Raw genomic sequence first — 21,007 nt, forward strand, 5'->3', positions numbered from 1 at the left:
TATGCATTGGTATTGGCTCTTGGTGCAAGGTCCAAGATCCAATGCATATGCCATGAATACTTGCTTTCATCAATCGGAATTCTACAGGGTTGGAACTTGGTCTACATATGCCATGAGATTTGGTGTCTACAAAAGTATGTCACTAAAGTTAAAATTGAAGTTTAAAGTTCAATTGTTTCTAACATAGAAATGTGTCATTCTTTAATGAACGAATTAATAAGGAAATAGTGTCCCATAAACTGATTCCAATTTGATGGAGGATGATCTTTGTTAGTTTTCAGACAAAGGCCAAAGAGTCTATGAAAAATGGCGAATTCTTCATTTCCTATGTTATTTGCTGTATAAAATAGGTTAAAGAGCACCAAAAGAAATTGGTAGTTCACTGAGGGGTCGTTTGGTTTGTAGGATGGGATAGATAAGGATATCCAATGAGTTGGGAATTATTTTATCCCACTTCCGTATGAGATTAATAGTCCTTGAACTAAATAATTGTTGGTGAAAAAATATATTTTGGGGTTAGTCTAACAAACCAAAGTTTTGTTTGGCTTTTACTTTGTGATCTATGCTTAAACTTTAATCAAAGCTGCTTCCTTTTTTTCTTTACTTTGTGCAACTAAAGAATCTTAAGTTGCAAGCTTCAATTTATCTTCAACTTGCGTATAATCCTACTATTGGATCTTGAAGTGATCTATATGTTTATTACTTCATAGCCTTAAAAAAAAATATCTATAAATACTAGTGGAAAAGGCAAATAATGTTAGAATATGAACCAATTGAGTGATACCAAAAAAAGACTATCAGGTGAAGTTGACTTACAATAGCATATAGTAAAGCAAATAATGTTAGAATATGAACCAATTGAGTGATACCAAAAAAAAGACTATCAGGTGAAGTTGACTTACTATAGCATATAGTAAAGCAAATAATATTAGAATATGAACCAATTGAGTGATGCCAAAAAGAGACTATCAGGTGAAATTGACTTACAATAGCATATAGTAAGTACTCTATACATCAAGCTCACTACAATCAATTAAATTGTAGTGATATCAAATCATAAGCAGATTTTACAAGTTGGAATAGTACAACTCGCAAATAGACAAAAGAAATAAAATACACCGGTTAGTACTTGTTCATTTTTTATGCAACCGATCTCCGATCATGCAACGACTACGGAACTTGTAATAGATGAGTTGAGGTGGAGAGAAGCTCGGCATAAAGGACAATTTGAGTGAGCAATTAGCCATTCATCGATACATTGAACATGATATACATGTTCACAATCTGGCAATAACTTAACCATTTCATCATCTCCAAATAATCCCAAACAAATTGGACATTCATCACTTTCTTTAACACTATCTAACTTGGATATTGTCTCACCAAATAAGAAAACAGGGAGCTTTTGAATAGTTTCTTCATCAAGCCCCTTGTTGATTTGTACCAAAACTGCATTTGCATCCCTAGGTAGTGATGATGAGCTCAAACTTTCACTAGAAAAGAAGTTAAATTTACAAACAAAATAGAAGAAAAAGAAGGCAACAAGTAATATTAAGATGAAGAAAAAGATAATTGATAGACCATGGTTGTGGAAATGTGATGTTATTAATTTCAGGTCACTGAAGTACCAGTTTGAAGTTTGAGTATCTTGTAAAGACATGACCAATAATGAACAATTCAAATAATGGAAGTGATGGGGGGAAAAGTAGGGGCAATTCTGCTGCCTGGCTACTTATTATTACTTCCTCTCTTCGTCCCAATTTAAGTGTCTTAGTTTGACTGAGATTGAAGTTTAAAAAATTAATGAAGTATTTTGAATCTTATGATCTTAAATTAAAGATGTGTGTAGATTAAAACTAATATTACTACAAACGTGAATTTCAAATAATTAGAAATATGGGATATCCGATCAGAAATCCATTCTATTTTAAATTCATTAAAACTTTGTTGAATTTTAGATGCTAAATTTATAATGATTATGTACGGAGTCACCTTTGTTACGGAGTGCTTTACCCCCAATGTGGGACTTTCCGGCGCGAATATGGATTTAGTCGGGCTCCAATGTGGATACCGAACACCAAATGGAAAACAAAAAAAAATGATTATAACATAAAGGTTGAACCAATTAAATTTAAATTCTAAATTTATCTATATCATGCCACTATAGTCTATATTACTAGTATTATATATGGATCAAACTGTTTATATTGTTTTATATAGTGATAATAACAAAAAAAAAATCAAATTAGTGAAACTAATAACCTGAAAAATAAGACTCATAGTAGCAATAAATTCAACAGCCAACTCCCTCTCTTTGTTTAGGAAGAAAATAAATAAAAGAAGAATAATTAAACTCACTCTCTTTGAGTTGCTTTACTGCATTGTCAACTGTTCCATTTATTTCCCATTGCAGCAATAAGGCCCATTACCCATACGCTATGTATTCAATAATATATAAGTATGACAAATTTTTATTCTCCTTTTTTAAAAAAACAAAATAATCCTTTTTTGAAGTGGTCAAGATCAGAAAATTGATGCTAAAATCATTAATATGGATAGAAGAGAACTTCGTAAAATGGATAATGGAGCAGATTTCTTTGTTTGCTTACTTTAGTTACGACCGCGACGGATTCAACATTTTCACTAAGGTGAAAAAATAAAAATATATTTGAAAAACCGAATCTTAGATTTTTGGGTGCAATTTATTTGTTTTGGATCACTGATCTAACTAAACGCATGTTGTTTAAAATTTACATATATATAAATTTGTACAAAAAATCTACTCTACATATATAATATAATTTTTTGCTGAGAGATTCGGATGAACACCCTCCGATCCCTCTAGATCCACCCATGTACGTGCTACAAATATTTATTTACTTTAGTTAGGATCTTGAAAAGGACTGCACATAAAACCAAATTATGTAGAGGTTAACTTTTTTAAGGAAAATTTTAAAAATGATCATATAGTAAATAGTAATTAACATACTTTACCACTTGGAAGAGGCATTAAGAAGCCAGATTAGCAATAATAAGAAAATAAATTATTTATGGTGAAAAAATCTCTGAGATCATTGCTTATGGGCCAAACATTATGGTCTTCTATCTTCAAAATATGGGTCCTTCAAAGTTCTGGACTCAGCCCAATAGATAACAGGGCCCGTAGTGGTATGAAACGTGGTAAGAAGAAAGTCCCACATCGAAATGGAGACAAAGAAGAGAGAGTCTGGAAGGAATATATAATGCGCTCGTTCGTTTCTCAGCAATTCACGCAGCCACGCAATGAACACATAGCGAACTATTCTTTCGCCTTTTACTAAAGAATACCGTGTGTGCGTTGCAAGTAGTGGCATACGCCTATTTTTGGATGGGTCCTCTTCATTGAGGATTCCAACAATTCTAGTTTTAAATCTTTCTATTTTTGTAGGGGTTCTCTTCATTGAGGATCCCAACAATATTATAGTTTTAAATCTCTCTTTAAAGAGATGCTGTGTAAAGATGTTACCTTTTGAGGTAGGTTAGTGTGCAATTGAGTGAGGACGACATGTCCATAAAAAAATGATGTATGTATGTGACATTGTGTTATATAAGAAGAGAGACTTTACACTCTATTGCCACGTTTTGAATCAAAGATCAAATCATATAATATCACTAGCAAAGTTGGGTCACGGTTAACATGTACTAGAATAGAACTGATAATGAAGGCATTAACTTTCAACTAGAATATTGAGACAGTGAGATCTCCTTTACAATGCTATTCATCTCTACTAAACTCAGACTTGTGAAAGCCACCAATGTGCACTATAAACATTTGCATGGGGGAAACCCATGTTTTCATACAGTTATTTTCAAACCATACTATGAGCAACATCTGCTTTGTATGACAAACCAGTACAGCTGCTTCTGTATGGCCCGGATAATGGGGGAGGGATGAAACAACAGAGGGAAGTCCCAAGTTGTCTTCTCATTTCAATCCTTCACCTGAAGATGAATCAGCCTCCAGCACTGCATCCAAGGCCATATCACTACTCTTCTAAGGAGCCATTAGAGTATTCATGACCTGAAACGCCGGAACTTCCATTTGGTAATCGACTTGTGCTGGTGGGATTTGAATAAGGGGAGTAGGTTGAAGCAGAACTGCCTCGTGTATACCGGTTCTGAGCAGTGCTACTTCTTGTTGCCTTAAGACGGGCCTTCCTCCCCTGAGACCAAGTGCATATAAGTATTAACAGAAAATAATTTTGCATCAACTGCTGAGAAGTAATTTGAGACTCCGTAATGAAATAGGAAAGAATATACCTTTCCCATGCATTTCTCCAAGTGAGGAGCAAACCGCCCAGCCATGATAGATCGGCCACAATTCATACATTGAAATATTTCATTTGCAACAGGAGGATGGGTTTGTCCAAATATATCAACAACGTATTTGCCATTTGTTTCACTACTGTTGCTAGGATCAGCTACCCTTGCCCGAGCTTGAGCAGACAACCGAAGCTCTTCCTCCTCTTCTTCTAAATTACGATCAAGGCCTAGTTTCGCTACACGGTGACACTCGGATGCAACATCAATAATGATGGAATCAAGAAGCTCATCAAAAATGTGAGCGGACAACTGCACATGGATCACAAGGCAGACTAGCAGTTACATATCAACAAGATTGAGCTGAAGTAGAATACAGTAAAATCGCCCATATACAAGATATCCCAACTGTGAGCATACAACAAAGGGAACTAAGTTTAAATAAGGAGTGCCACGCCCCTGCTTCCTACACCCCCACCCTTGATCACCAATGGGAATAAGGGCAGGAACAAACGATATACAGAAATGTAAGAGTAAAGTAAACATAAAAACAAAAACTATATGCAATCAATAGAAAAGCTGGAAAAGACGAGAGCAAGCATGCATGCCCACACGAAGAAGAAAACAGAGTCAAATAATAGCAAGATTCTCCTAATTGCCTTCAGAAACAACTTAAGCATACAACTCACTATAGCAATTAAGCAAGATAACCAGCAAATATAAGTTTGTGGTTTCATTCAAGATGTGGATTACCTGTGGTTGAGAGATGTTATCCTCATTTTGTGCCGACATGAGTCTTCCCTCAGAAATGAATGAACAATAAAATCCACACCAAAAGGTTCGACAGAGGAAAAAAACCTGCAACCTAGATAGGCAACAACAGAACATGATCAAGAAGAGATAAATATAACAACATACCCAGTGAAATTCCACAAGTGAGATCTGGGGAGGTTAGAATGTACGCAGACCTTACCACTACCTCGTGGAGGTAGAGAGGTTGTTTCCGAAAGACCTCGGCTCAAGTGCAATGATTCAAGGTACACATAAGAAGGAGATAGTGAAGAGAATATGGCAAGTAACAAGGTACCAGTGCAAAGTCTACAAGAAAGGAGTCGCGAACAATAATAAAATAATATGATAATCGAAATATAGTAAACAAAATACTAAGAATAGAAAACAATAAAAAACAATGGTAATAATAAAAAACAAGAACTACAATAATACAACTAGTACCATGGCAAACATCAATCACCTAAGCAAGACAATACTACACTACCGGCTAACCTTCTACCCTAATATGTGTCCTCCACACACTCCTATCTAAGGTCATGTCCTAGGTAACCAAAAACTGCACTATATCCTATCTTTTCACATCTCCCAAATACTTCTTTGGCCTACTTCTGCCTCTTCTCGTACCTTCTATAACAAACCCCTCACAGCTCTTCACTGGTGCATCTATACATATCCTCTTCACATGTTCAAACCATCTCAATCTTGCTTTCCTTATCTTGTAAGAAGAGAATAGGAGAAAAATATTAAATAATAAATAACAACTATGTCTCAGACCCAAACAAGTTGGATTCACGATTTTCTCTAGTTAATATGCCTAAAAGGAAGTTTCTAAATTGAGCTGGCTATGTCATCTTCTTGGTTTAATATATACACACTATATACAACAACAACAACAACATATCAGTGTAATCCCACAAGTGGGGTCTGGTTAGAGGAGGGGAGAGGGTACACAGACCTTACCCCTACCTTGGGAGGTAGAGAGGTTGTTTCCAATAGACTCCCGACTTAAGGAAAAGCATATCAAAACATATCGAAAAGAAATAACTAAAATGAAGAAATCATGGAAAAATACTACAGAAAATAAAACAAAGCATCCTGGAAAAAAAGGAACGACAACTATAATAAAGTAGTGTGTTAATCAAAGTACAAGAGATAGTAACAAAATTTGAAGGACAAGAAACTACTGGAGAAACATTACGATTATCAGTATGGAAAGATAAGCAAGACAACGCTCTATTACCTAACCTCCTATCCTAATTTGTGTCCTCCATAACCTCCTATCTAACGTCATGTACTCAGTAAACTGCAATTGCATCATGTACATGCTATATGCGAAATGAAAATACAGTCTTAACGAACAAATGGATTCGTGATTTTCTCGAGTTACATCCTCTGGTCATCATTATCACACAGTCTGACTAGTGAACAGCAGTACTAGAGCATTACCAACAACTAAATTTGCAAGAAATTTGAAGATACCAATCCTAGTATCAATACAAAAAACATAAAGCAAGGGCAGACACCCTTTTTCCCCAGCTCAATTAAGCTACAACAAAAAACTATTATTTGACAAATTAAACTCGCCCACTAACATACATGATTCGGCTCATACAAACTTAACCCATCAGCTGATTTTGATTTAGATTAATTTAGAAGTTTAAAGTGGATCTCAACCATGATCAAGCATCAATCAATCAATTAAACCTTAATTCAAAATTAATTTAATCAGACTGTTCCACATTCGATCTGAAATTTTATTAAAATCCCTGCCAAATCTAGTAAATATATGCAATAAACATAAAGAAAAAACTTACAGATCAAGAAGGAAGATTGTTCGTAAAGAGCTTCAACAGAAAAAGAGTTGGGAATTTTCGTACCTGATTTGGGAACAGGAGCGGAAGGGACGATGGGCTTCGGTGTTTGGGTCGGGTCGGTTCGGGTGTTTAGAGCTCTACGGGCGGCTACTATGTGAACTGCCACGTGTGCTAACTTGATAGGCCCATTCGAGAAAACCTTTTTAGTACTGGTACTCTTCCTTCCGTCCCAACATAGATTTCTTGATTCAGATTTCAGAGTGAGAGAATATAACTAATTAATGTTAGGTGTGAATTAAAAATATATATATATATATATATATATATATTAATAAATTATATAAAAAATATTATAAGTAATTAGTTAAAAATTATATAAAAATACAATAGTTACATATAAAGAAGTTATATAAACAATATTATAACAATTTAAAATATTAAATATATAATAAAAATTATGATTTATCATACAGTATTTATCAACAAAAAAACTATTTTGAATTTTATTAAGTACAATCTCCAGATACTATCCAAGAATTTCACTTAATTGAACTAGCCTCTCTTCGTGGGACAATGGGAAAACTTCATTCATCTCATCCATATTGGTTTACAGCATAAAACACAATATGATTTCAATGTTATTTGCCTTAATTGTCATCTTTTAATTCAATACATACATCTTTCTATATTAACGTACAACATATAGTTCCTGCACTATTCATACCTAAATACACCCTATCTTGAATTTGATAAAATTATTTTTATGTATAAAGAGGAACAATGGAAAAAACTATACGGGAGATGAGTGAAGAAATGAAATGATGTGCTTTGTGGGATAATGGCATAAGTTCATTCATCTCATCCATATTGGATCGTTGTATAAATGATGTGCTTAATTGAGTAGATAATATTGTAAAATTACTTCATGTCTTATTAACTTGACTATTGTTGTTACTTCAATTATATTTTAATTAAATGTAGGCTCAAAAATAAATTCCGAATGAAAAGTGATTAACTTGTGTCATTTTTATCACATTTCATCTAACTCGATGAGATATTAATGACACGTAGAAGATCTATATGGGTGTCAAAATTTTCTATATTTTAAATATGGAGCATGCTTTATTTAGATTCTCTCAATCCAATTAGAATAATTTCAGCATCATATATTTTTACTTCGACTCAAGATAATGTTTACGTTCTTAAAAGTAAATTACAAAACGCACATTCACTACTCTTCTACTAAAGTTAATGAAACTTATAAACAATCCATCATTCATTGTGGTAATCGTATATCCTACTAAACTAGAGCATTCAACTGACATAGGCATTAGATAAATATTAAAATAAAATTGATGCCAATTTTGAGGAACGTTTATGTAATTTGGCCAATATTGTATTTTTACTAACATGATCATGATTGGGCTTCCAAAATTAGTTACTTTAATATATATTTTATTGCATAAGACATGCGTGTTTCTCGTTTGTGAAAGCTTGGCTTTTCACTATTTTTGTGCGAGAGATCAGAGTGTATTACATTTCAATAAAATGTTGTTGATACTTTTGAATGATAAGCACTTAAAGATTCTATTACCATGGGCACTTGTGGTATTTTCTTCTTGTATAATTATTCCAAATAAATGAGAATAATATTTCAAAATGATGCTTACAAACTTGAGTTAATTTCTCAAATAGTTATTCAACTAATAATTATTATCTCATAAAGTCATTTTCTTTGTAAAATAAAATTAAAATCAAGAAGAAAAAAAATGACTTTCTGAGATAATAACTATTAGTTAAGTGACTATCTAAGAAATAAATTTTTCAAAATACTTAAATTTCAAACAACAAAATAAAATGCAGATAATCTCCGCAAAATATGTTTTGGGGCTTAGGTAATCCATCAATACATGTAACATGGACGATGAGAGAAGGGCGATCGCTCGTAAAGGACGTGGATTCAATCCCTAAAAACGCAATGCAATGTAATAGTGTGGTGGGTGATATAAAATAAATGTCAATAGATAGTTAGCGTCGATTTTTAACGAGATTAAGGTGTAATTAATATAATAAAAAAAGATAAAACATATTTACTATGAGAAACGTGTTATTATAGATAATCACTCAAATTTTATTTAATAGTACCAATGTCATGAAAGTCACTATTTTTAAAATTTGAAAAGTCACTCAACTTTATTTAATTAGTACCACATCAAGTTGTTAGAGGAAATAAATGCGGCAATGCGAAAATGGACATAATATAATTTCTATGTTACGTAAGCAATTACTTGTGATATCTAGACAATGCTTGACAAAATAATATTAATTTAATTTTTTAGGTAAGTACATTTCTAAATATTAATACAATTTTCTTAATTGCATTAATTTTCTTTCCTTTTTATTCAAAAGATTCAATTATATAAAATCTAATTAACTGCATGACAGGTTGTACGTCTAAGTAATTTTTTTCTGTATAAAGACATCTAGTTATTACATTGCAACATCACAACAAATCAAAAGAAGTATTCTTTATTTAGAGGCATACATATATTAGTTAATGCACTTCATAATTCACTTTCTTTATCACGTTTTTTTCCTTTTTAGCTAATTATTTTCTTTTTGGGGGGTTTTATTAATTATTTCTTAGGTGATTCAATAAAATTTATGGAAGAAAAAATGAATGAGAAACGAAAAAGATCTGATCGATGAGCCTAATTTGAATTTGTCTCTTAATACTCCAATTGAGTATGAATTAGTTAATAGAATTCCAACTCTTGAAGAAGCTATGAATTTTGAACTCAAGCATGGACAAGTCGATCCCAATGTGGACTTGAAGAAATTGAGAAGGTATGCAATTATATGTGTATTTTTTTAATTGCCACTATTTTAAAGAAATGTGAATGGCTGACTAATGTTTGGAATTTTAAGTAAACAATCCATCGAAAATGATTTTAACAAGCTAATTTTTAACGGATTTTACAGAAATTAATGTCTTTTTTCTAGTTTTCATATATAATATTTTCATTTATTTTTATATCATGATTGTATATGTAAAGACCAGACAATTCTTTTTTCCAATGACATTACTTTAAAAATGTAAGTTTTTTACTAACTTCTGAAATTTTCTATGAAAAGTCCGTTAAAAACAATTTCAACAAGTTAATTGTCAATGGATTCGATTAGAAAATCTTTTTTCTAGTTGCGTGTAAATAATTTTTTTTTTATTTTCTAATATTTAAATTTGTTAAGACAAGATAATTATTTGTCTCTTACGAAAATGCCACTTTTATTATAGAACGATATCAAATCGATTGTCTGCCCAAAGGACCAGGACCAGGAGAGTTGAATACGCAACTAAATTGGAAAAGAAGGTCCAAGATCTTCAGATAATAAAAGTCTACGTCAATTTTTTTTATTTGAATGATAGTTTGATTGATTAATTTTTTTTCTTGATTGGTTTTGTTAAACTCAATGACATGCACAAATATAGTTTTAGATAATTCTAGCATTTAAAGAAGTGGACTCATTGGTTAAATGAGGAATTCAGTGCACACGTTTCGAACATGTGTCCATGCCTGGACATAAATTTAAATAAATACTAGACTAAGCATTTATAATAACATATTCAATATAATTGCATAAATAAAATTTAAAAAGGCTATAAAATATACACAAATCTTAATCCTATTTTTATAAGATGGATGAGTTTGTTTTCGATACACTAGATTAGGCATACCGAATTATATATAATTCTTTTTTCTTTCTTATATACATTTCACACATAATTAAATAAATTTGATGAAGTTATGCCAAATGACATGATTCACTCAAGGTGCATAAGAGTCTGTTGGGTCTTCCAATATCGGTAGGCTGATTGTTTTACTATAATTAGTGCTAATAATTTTGTGGGTCTTCCAATATCAATAGATTGATTGTTTCACTATTATTAGCGCTAATAATTTATTTCTTATATGTATTGGTGCAGGATACAATAGCTTTGGTGGGATTAGAAATAGAAAATGTGAAAGATAAGGAAAAGAAGTTGCAGCTGGAGAATGAAATATTGCAAGAACAATTGGATAGCATCACTCACAATTCTAATTTGCGCAATGGTATATCTATATATTCTCTCTCAAAAAAATAGTTTTTTTCACTTTATATTTATGCATGAATTATAATATAGAAACTATTCATGTGATAATTAAATAACAATAATAATTAATTATTATATAGTGATTAATAATGATGTGATTATTACGTAAAATAATAGTACACGAATTTTCTCATAACGTAATGCAGAAATTACTTTGTATCAATAACAAGACGTTTCATGCATTAGTCGTTCTAATTTTTTTTCTTTCTTTATGGCTTACATACCAAACTTTTATTGCAACAGTGCTAGCATATTGTTTGTTGTAGGTTCAACCAAACTCGGTAGATTTGATTCAAATTTTATATATTTTGTTTTAAAAAATTCATTGAATATGTATAAATTATTACTTTTAGAATCTAATAAGCTTGAAATATTGATTCCGCTTGCCTAATTTGCAGCGCAAACTGAAGAGTTGAAAGTTGAGTTAAAGAGACTTAAGGAACTGACAAAGGCTCAGAAAGATGAAGAGCATATGGAGATTGAGGGGGAGAAATTCTAACTCTTATGACTCTGAATCAGCTGCAGGGATAGACCAATATCTCAACTTAGACGCCATCAACTTTTTTCCACCCAAGAATGACCATATGTGAACTAGTCAACAAATATTGTTGCTATGAATTATTGTTGAATAATTAATTTTCTTTTTCGTTTAGTTGAGGGGATGTTGGGTGAGGGGGTGAGGGGTGTTGAAGTTATAAATTTTCGTTGTAAAATTTAAGAAGGGTCAATTTTTTATTATTGAATTATCGAAATTAATGTTATATATACTTGGTCTTTATGAATCTTTTAATTCCTAGTAACATTTGAAAATGAGTTTTAAGTTATGTTTATTATAGTACATCAATTTTTTTATATCATCTGATTAAGCTGACCTACTACGACATGCAATTCTTCATAATAAACTTGAGTAGGTATTGCAATGTTACTTTTAAGTATGATTTCAATGTTATGTGCCTTAAAGTGTCATCTTTTAATTTAATATGTAGATTTTTCGAGATTAACGTACAACATATAAGTCCTAAACTATTCATATAACGTTTATATTTAAATACATCCTTTCTTAAAATTGACAAAATAATTTTTATCGGCAAAAGTAGAAAAAATTTGTGACCATGAATTTTTTTTGACAATTTGAGTGGTGGTATTTAAAACTCCAAGACAAAGTAATTGAGTTTGAAGTGAGCCTCTATAGCTTTAAAAGAAAGATGATAAGGGCAACAAGGTGGTTAACTCACACCATTTTTAATTATGTTTTGTCTAACTCAATGAGATATTAATGACATGTAGAAGATCTATATATATCAAAACTTTCGATATTTCACATAATGAACGTGATTTATCTGGATTCTCTCAATCCAAATAGATTGATTTTGATATAAGATAATTTTTACTTTGAGGTAAGATAATGTTTAATGTCTTAAAAGTAAATTAAAAGCGGTACATTCACTAATCTTCTATTTCTAGTCAATGAAACTTATTAACAAGCCAAATATTTAATTGTATTAACAAGCCATATATTTAATCGTATATCCTAGTTATAAAATAGAGTGTTTAATCAGTACATTCAAATATTAGATAAATATCAAAATAAAAATTGATGTAGATTTCAAGGGGTGTTTATGTACTTGGCCTAGATTATTCTTTTTATTGATTCATTATAATAAGGTTTTCAAAGGTAGTAGCTTTAAAATTTTCTCTTTTTTGCATAAAAAATATATGTTTCTTGTTTAATTTGTGACATATTTGCTTTCCACTTTTTTGGTGCAAAGGATAGTAATTGTGGAATCGATTGATATTAGTAATTGACAGTGTTCATGGTGATGGCTGAAGAATGTATGCTCATAGTTGATGATGGTGTTAGTGGAATTGTCGGTGACACTAGTTGCAATGGTAAAGGTAGAGTTGGTAGCAGGAATTGGATGAAATGCTAGTGGTGAATAGAAATGGAGGTGGTAAGTATCGCGGCAATTGGACATAATGATGGTAGTGAATAGCGATGGAGATGGTAGGTGTCATAGCAATTGACTGGCAATAGTGATGGTTGTCAGTGGATTGTGATGACACATGTGGTTGGCAGTAATGACTTGTGGTTGACAATAGTGATGGTGATGATTGTGATGACAGAGGTTGTTAGTGATGGTGATTGATGATTATGGACAGATTGGTTATGAAAATATTCACACAAAAATACCTCATTTGTGAGAGCTTTTCTTTTCACAATTTTTAAGAGTGAGAGATAGGAGTTGTACTAACTAATTTCAATAAAATGTTGTTATTACTTGTTAAAGATAATCTCTTAAAGATTCTATAACCATGGGCACTCGTTGTATTTGCTTCTTGTAAAATCAAATTTTAAACAAATGAGAATAACAATTCAAAATAATACTAACAAACTTGAGTTGATTTATCAGATAGTTACTCAACTAATATTTATTATCTTAGAAAGTCATTTCTTCGTTTAAAAAAATAGATCAAAAAAAGAATTTCTTTCTAAAATAATAATCATTAGTTGAGGTGACCATTGATAAATAGACCTCTCAAGATACTTTAATTTTAAGCAACAAACTAAAATGTATGTACTCTAGACAAATCTGATTTAGGGCAAATGAAATTCATCCATGTAATCTTTATTAGTATTAATATTTTAAATTATATATTTTAATTAGCGTTGACATTATATCGACTAGCGAAGGGCGAACGCTCATGAAAGACAGGGATTCAGATGCATTGAGATGAAGCGGATGGTGTGGAGGGGTGATGTAAATAAATGTCCATAGACAATTAGCGCCGCCTTTTAATGAGTCAAAGACACATTTTAACGAGTCAGCACCCCATTTTAATGAGTCAACACCAATAATAAAGTTAAGGCGTGATTAAAAAAAAAAAAAAAGATTACGACAAAATGAGTTTACAATCTGAAACATGTGTGTTATGGTAGATAATCGCTTGAATTTATTTTATATTACCAAATTCATTATCTAAATATCATGAAAGTCGCTATTTTTTTAATTAAAAAAAAGTCACTTAAATTTATTTGATTAGTATCACATAAGTAATTAGGATGAAAAAAATGAAATAATCCAAAATTGGATATAAATAACTTCTATGTCATTTAATCAACTTTCTATCATGTTTAGACAATGTCCTAATTAGAACGGTTAAAATGAGCTGATCAACTCATTGAGTTAATTCATACGGGCTTTGAATTTTAACGGGCCACGCCTAGTTGATTATTTTGGTGGGCCAGAAATTAGTCATCCCAATTCATTACTATGTGGGATGCAGGCCACACCGGGCCAACTAACATTTTACAAAAAAACATATATTCTTATAAAAAAAATTTATTTGAATTCTAATTTTACAATGTTAATATAAATCTTACTTAGACAATATTACAAAGTGTTATTACTTGTTAACAAATGTTCAAGTCTCAAATCTACGAAAAAATAATTTTAACAATACTTATTAAATTTGATTTCAAGTAAAGATTTGATTGTATAGCTTCAATCTAAAATCATTGTCATTTTATGCAAATATCTTTGATAATATTTGAGTTTTTTTGAACATTGTATTTATATGATGGTTTAAAAGTTTAAGTAGATTTTGTATTTGGAGTCCTCATAATTCTTAATTTTCTACTTTATATTTTTATTATTTTTATTCGGACACAAAGCGGACTAAAAAGTCATATTCTTAAATGGACTCTAAAAATTTTAGCTCAATCCTATCAAATCACGTGTTGGACCGAACCAATCCAACAAACCTAACTCATATTGCGGCTTTAGTCTTGACACAACAATACTAATTTGAATTTCTTACCAAGTACCCTTCTCCTTCAATTTTTTTTTTAAAAAATTTTGAAAATTTTCAAAACATTACTATAAATATACTATTCACCGTGTTTTTAAAAAAAATAATATTTAAAATGCTTGTCTCCTATGATTTCCTTAATTATATATATATAAATAAATAAATAAAAAGATATATAGCACATTATTAAATTATTTACCTTTTAATCAAAAAGATTCGAATCATATGAAATCTAGTTTACTGCACGACAGGCTGTCCAAGTGAAAAAAAGAAGCATTTTCAGTCTCTATATAAAGACATTTAGTTATAATTTGTAACCTCACTTAAAATCTAAAGAAGCGTTTTTTAATTAGAGGTATACATACATCAGTTCATGTACTTCATAATTTATTTATTTATTTAAAAAATGCTAATTATTTTTCTTTTTTTGAATTCTTTATTCATTGTTCCTTAGGTGATTCAACAAAATTCATGAAGGAAAAATGGATGAGAAACGAAAAGGATCTGATGAGCTTGATTTGGATTTGTGCTTAAAAACTCCAACTCAAGATGAACCAATTAATAAGATTCCAACCCTGAAAGAAGCAATGAATAATGAACTCAAATATGGTCAAGTAGACCCAAATGTGGATTTGAAGAAGCTAAAAAGGTGTTATATTTATATATATGTGTGCGCGCGATTTTTTTATTGACGTCATTTTAAAAAATGTGAATTTTTAATTGACATTTAAAATTTTTGATGAAAATTTCATTGGAAATGATTTGACCAGGCGAATTCAACGAATTAGATCAAAAATTTATTTTTTCCCTAGTTGTGCGATAAATAATTAGACTTTCCTTTGATTTTAAGATTGTGATATATGTCAAGACTAGATAATTATTTTTTCAAAGAGAAAATTATAAATTTATGACTAATTTGAAATTTCAATGAAAAGCCCATCAAAAATATTTTTAACAAGCCAACTTTTAATGGATTTGATCCAATCAGAGAACTCCATCAAAAATTCATGTTTTCTAGTTGTCTGATAAATAATATTTTATTTCGTTTTTATAAGATTTTATGTGTTAAGACTAGATTATTTTATTTTATTTTTTGAATTTGTGACTTTATTATAGGATAATGTCAAATAGGCTGTCAGCACAAAGATCCAGGATCAAAAAGATTGAATACACAGCCGAATTGGAAAAGAAAGTCAAAGATCTACAGGTAATAATTTCAAATGGTTTCTCAATTCATTATTTCAGTACGCTTCGTATCTATATTTATGTTTGTTATAGGCATTTTTGCATGAGTTATTGTCAATATATAAATAAAGTAAGTATATATAAAAAATTTATTTATATATGTAGTAATTTTTTAGAACTTATATAAATCAAATATATCAACATGATAATTATATACAAGCTAGGATAAGTATATACAAATTCTAGATTTATATAATTAGGAAAATTTTGATTTTATAAAATTAGAAATCAAATTATACAAATTTTGAATTTATACAATTGGAAGCCAAATTATATAAATTTTGGACGTGAGCTACTTAATTATGATTGTAAGTTAGTGACGAATAGTAATTTAATTAAATTATAGCTATGTTAACTAATTAATTAGTATATATTTGCTTATCCACGTAATTTTTCTCAATAAATAAATAAATCACAATAACAAATTGAATCATATAAATTTCTAGCTACTCAAATACATTCTTTATATAATTATTTTTATGAGTTTTTTAATTCAATTTTTCGAACCTGGTATGCTAAATTGCTAATGATGTCGATGACACAAATTAATTACATACGCTTGCAGATTTAATGCTTAATTTGAAGTCAACTTCATAACTCTAGGATAACAAAAAAAAAATTAAAAAAAAGGAAAAAGAATGAGTCTCGATCAAAATGATGTCTCATCAAAACTCATTTGTTAATTAAATGAGAAATTATGTGCACACACGTTTCAAACATGTGACCTTGCTTGGATATAAATTAAATTAACCACTAGGCTAAGTGTACGTTCAATAATATATCAAGTGTAATATTATAAGTGAAATTTTGATAAGAATAAGATATATAATTCTTTTTTCTTTCTTATGTTTCACCCATAAACAAATAAAATTGAATCCCTGTTCGATTCACTAGTTAAATTTGAATTAAAAAAAAATAGTCTTATTTCAAAGGAGACTAGTAATTAATTCCTTTCATATCATTTGACCAATTGTAACTTTGTGATTTAAATAGTTGAAGTATTTAGCAAAGACTCATAATAAGTAAGATTAGAAAATTCTATTTAAGTTTTAAATTAGTTTAAGTTAGTCCATATTTTTACTTTTTATTGACTCCTTTCAAAAAAGGTAAGATCTGATGAATCGGAAACAATTAATTAATAATTCAAAATATTTTTATTGATGAATAGATGTCGAATGAATCACTCTCGGGGTGCATAAGAATTTGTTGGATTTTCCAATATCAATAGGTTGAGTGATCTACAATAATTAACGCTAATAATTTGGTTCATATATGTATTGGTGCAGGACACCATAGCTTGGGCGGGATCAGAAATAGAAAATATGAAAGACAATAAAAAGAAATTGCTGATGGAGAATGATATGTTGCAAGCACAATTGGATAGCGTCACTGCCAAATCTAATTTACACACTGGTATATTATATATCTCCTCTCCCATAAAAAAGTTTTTTATTATTTCACTTTCTACTTATGTGGCAATTATACTATAATATAGAAATTTTAATTAAACAATAGATTATTATACGATAATTAATATTAAGAATTGTTATATATAATTAATACGTAAACATCATCAAGTATGTACAAATTATTACTCATTTAGAACCTAATAAGTTAAAGAAGATTTATAACTAGCTAAAATCAAGAATTTAATAAACTTTAAATCTTGACTTCAATCGCCGTCGATTGCAGTACAAACTGAAGAGTTGAAACTTGAATTGAAGAGGCTTAAGGAACTTGCAAAGGCTCGGGAGATTGAGAGACAAAGTTTCAACTTTTATGAGTCAGAATCAACTGCAGAAATAGACATTGACCAGTATCTCAATTTTGATGCCATGGACTTTTATCCACCCATGAATGATGACATGTGAACTAATCATCAAATATTGTTGCAATCTTTGTGGGATTATTCCTTTTCTATTTGGGTTTGGTGTGGGGATTGGGGGGGTTGAAGTTATGATTTTTTTCATGTGCAATTTAAGAAGGGTCAAATTTTCATTATTTGAATATCTTAAAACAATGTTGAATACTTGGTGATCTTTATGGATTTTTTAATTTCTAAATAATTCAGGTCCATTGGTTATATTAATTAATCAAAATAAATTAATTCATGTTCATTAATTGAAAATTTGCTTTCAAAAAAATATTAAATAAGAATGAAATAGTAAATTTACTTAGTATTTTAATATATGTGAAATTTAAAATGGTGATATATAAATAAAAACGGATGAAGTATTAGTATCAATGTTTGTCATTTCTAAGTGGAAGGCCGTAGGAGAAATGGGCTATAGCTGACATTACATATTTACATTTATGATTTATATTGTACACAATTTTGGTCTATAGCTCTACCTCATAGACCATCTTTTTTCCATGCAATATGCTTAAAAGTTATTTTCCACTCATTTTTATTTATCCATTATGATATATTTTTAATATCATAGGAAAAAAATATATTTTTTAATATTTAACTCCTCGTATTAATTACATATTCTCATTATTTTTCACAATTAATATGTATTGTAATAAAATACTCACATCAATTATTATCTCTTAAAAAATGTGAAAAATCTAAACTAAACGAATAAAAATGAACGGAGGAGGGAGTACTTCCTTCATCCCACTTTATATAAAAATGCTAGACTAGTCACAAAGATTTTTTAAAAAAACTTAAAAAATTATGATTTAAAATATATCATAATAATTTTTGTGGATATAAAATCGGATTATTAACGCTAATATGAAAATTTTATTTAAAATTAAATGACACAAAAAATGTCATTATTTTTAATTTTTAACAATTCTTACTTCGTGAGTTAATTTAATGGACCTCAAGCACATTTTTGGACACGCGTCCTCAACATTGGAGGAAGTGCATCAAAAATGTAGGTACTACTAAAGACGAGCAAAGTTTGTTTCTTTTCAAAAAGAAGTGAAAAAGAAAAAGACACCACATGCTACTTGCTTTCTTTTTGAATGGCAAATGGATATAAAGCCCATGTTCCCTTGATCCAACAATCTTTATATCTAACCAATTGTTCTTGTTTGAAGGGAAAAGCTACCATACTATATGATAAATATCTCTTATAGTGATCAAACTAAATTTTTTTATCTAATGGATATTTCTTAGCTTTCACATCTTGAGAAGGATAAGACCAATTATATGATGTTCTTTTCAAAAGTGGTGAAATTAAGAGATTTCGTAATCTATCTATCTCATGTTATCAAGAATAAGGAATAGCCAACAAGGTCTTCTTCCTTACTAGCTCGTGGAAGAGATTTTGTTTAGTGAAAGGTGCAAGACAAAAGAAATAAATGAAATCGAACCTTCTGTCTCATTCCCAGCTAACCGTGAACAGAGTAAAAGGTGGGCGTAATGACTGAAATTTGACAAATCAATGTTACTGCTTTGCACAGTTTAATACTATCTTCTTCTTTTTTTTTTACTTTCAAGTGTTGCATCGTTATAACATAATACAGTTATGATCGATAGCGTAAAGAATCTTTAGTTTACGTGATAGTTACTTAGTGAAGGATGATTATAAATAACATTTGTGTAATGCATACATATGAATATAAAACCTAAAAAGAAACGACAAATGGTATGTTACAACCAATTAATTAAAGTACACTTGTGGTATATAATTCAAATTCATTCATATAAATTTATTACTACAGCATTTTCAATGCCACAATATTAATAATAACCGAGCTACGGCGCAAATGCTACAATTTAGCCGCTACAACATCAAAGATCATTAAGATGGAGGACCATGAATGTGCTTCCAGTCAATTAAGACAAGTAATAGTGATTCAATGAAGAGAACAATGTTCCTTATAATTTATGTAGACTGCTTCTTCTTGAACCTCAAAATCTCAAATGCCTCGTTGCGTATATAATACTTACCAACACCCGGTGTTTATATCAAACCAACAAATACAAAACCTATATGTCTTTTATAAATGAATTTTCACTTTAGTTTTCAAGTGACAAGTCACTTTTTTGGTCTAATACCTGAGTACGAGCAGGTTTTTACTATACCTCAATATCCAAACAATGAGAAAAGAATACAAATTAACCCTAAAGAATGACTGTTTATTAACCATTTACCAATATAGCTGGTGGCAGTTATTCAAACATCAAAGATGAATTGAATTAAAATGGATCCTTCAAGCAAGGGGTGTCTATATCCAACTCCCTAGAAATGCTTTTAATACTATCTTAGCTTGATCAATTTCAAATACTCACTTTTCTCAAACATCAACTTTCGCTGTCCGCCAGCTATTTAAACTATTGTCAGAATTCAAATGAAAAAGCTGGCGATGATTAGCAGTTAGTATTATTTTACACTTTTCCAAGTGAAGGCAAAGATAATTATGTAAGATGTTTTAGGTCAATTATGATCAAGGCCAGAGCTTACTCTTCCATTATAAGAGTTCCATTTGTGACAACGAAAGACAACCAGCAGATTAGTTAACTTAGAATAAGTTTTGATCATAACCTATCCAGTATATTCTTCCAAGGGATGCTTTCACCATGAACAATATGTTTCTCCTTTAAGCATAATTCTACAAAAATAGTTGTTACTGCAACAAGGGAGAGCCCACAACTCTGAAACTAGAAATCTATCCTTGGTTCTAGCGTTAAACCTCTAACTAAACGTGTATAGTCGGAAAGGAAGAGTATCCCAACTTAATATTAATCAATGAAGGTAAGTTGAGGCTTGTTACACCATCCAATATAAATGGTACCAGAATATATTGACTAATGCAAATAGATAGTGTAAAAAGAAAATGGCGGACCCAACAAATGGTTTGAGGGATCGGCAAAGTGTCTGGGATTGACCTATATATGTGTGTGTGTGTGTGTGTGTTTGCGCTTGAAAATAAGTAT

General features: G+C 30.3%; 2 protein-coding genes and 1 non-coding gene across 8 annotated transcripts; 2 read left to right on the forward strand and 1 right to left on the reverse strand.

Moving 5' to 3' along the window:
• Positions 1-3,273: 3,273 nt before the first annotated feature.
• Positions 3,274-3,390, forward strand: LOC129901902 (U5 spliceosomal RNA). Its single transcript, XR_008769988.1, has one exon. It is a non-coding gene; the product is annotated as a U5 spliceosomal RNA (small nuclear RNA).
• Positions 3,391-3,677: 287 nt separating this feature from the next.
• LOC129901142 (SAGA-associated factor 11) lies at positions 3,678-7,169 on the reverse strand. 6 transcript variants are annotated; one of them, XM_055976263.1, is made up of 5 exons: positions 6,969-7,169; positions 5,268-5,397; positions 5,053-5,164; positions 4,300-4,611; positions 3,678-4,202 (listed from the first exon to the last, which is right to left on the reverse strand). In XM_055976263.1, the coding sequence occupies exons 3-5, from the start codon at positions 5,089-5,091 to the stop codon at positions 4,026-4,028; spliced, it is 528 nt and encodes a 175-aa protein (XP_055832238.1). In that variant the 5' UTR covers positions 5,092-5,164; positions 5,268-5,397; positions 6,969-7,169; the 3' UTR covers positions 3,678-4,025. The 6 variants fall into 6 exon arrangements, with proteins under 6 accessions (XP_055832238.1, XP_055832239.1, XP_055832236.1 ...); XM_055976264.1 differs by having other exon boundaries at positions 5,273-5,397; positions 6,906-7,169; XM_055976261.1 differs by having other exon boundaries at positions 6,906-7,169.
• An 8,181-nt stretch (positions 7,170-15,350) lies between these two features.
• LOC129900208 (transcription factor VIP1-like) lies at positions 15,351-17,984 on the forward strand. The gene is made up of 4 exons (XM_055975136.1): positions 15,351-15,517; positions 15,985-16,075; positions 17,400-17,526; positions 17,806-17,984. The coding sequence occupies exons 1-4, from the start codon at positions 15,351-15,353 to the stop codon at positions 17,982-17,984; spliced, it is 564 nt and encodes a 187-aa protein (XP_055831111.1).
• The last annotated feature ends 3,023 nt before the right edge of the window (positions 17,985-21,007 follow it).

Source organism: Solanum dulcamara, chromosome 8, assembly GCF_947179165.1.
Source record: "Solanum dulcamara chromosome 8, daSolDulc1.2, whole genome shotgun sequence".
Classification (NCBI taxonomy): Eukaryota; Viridiplantae; Streptophyta; class Magnoliopsida; order Solanales; family Solanaceae; genus Solanum; species Solanum dulcamara.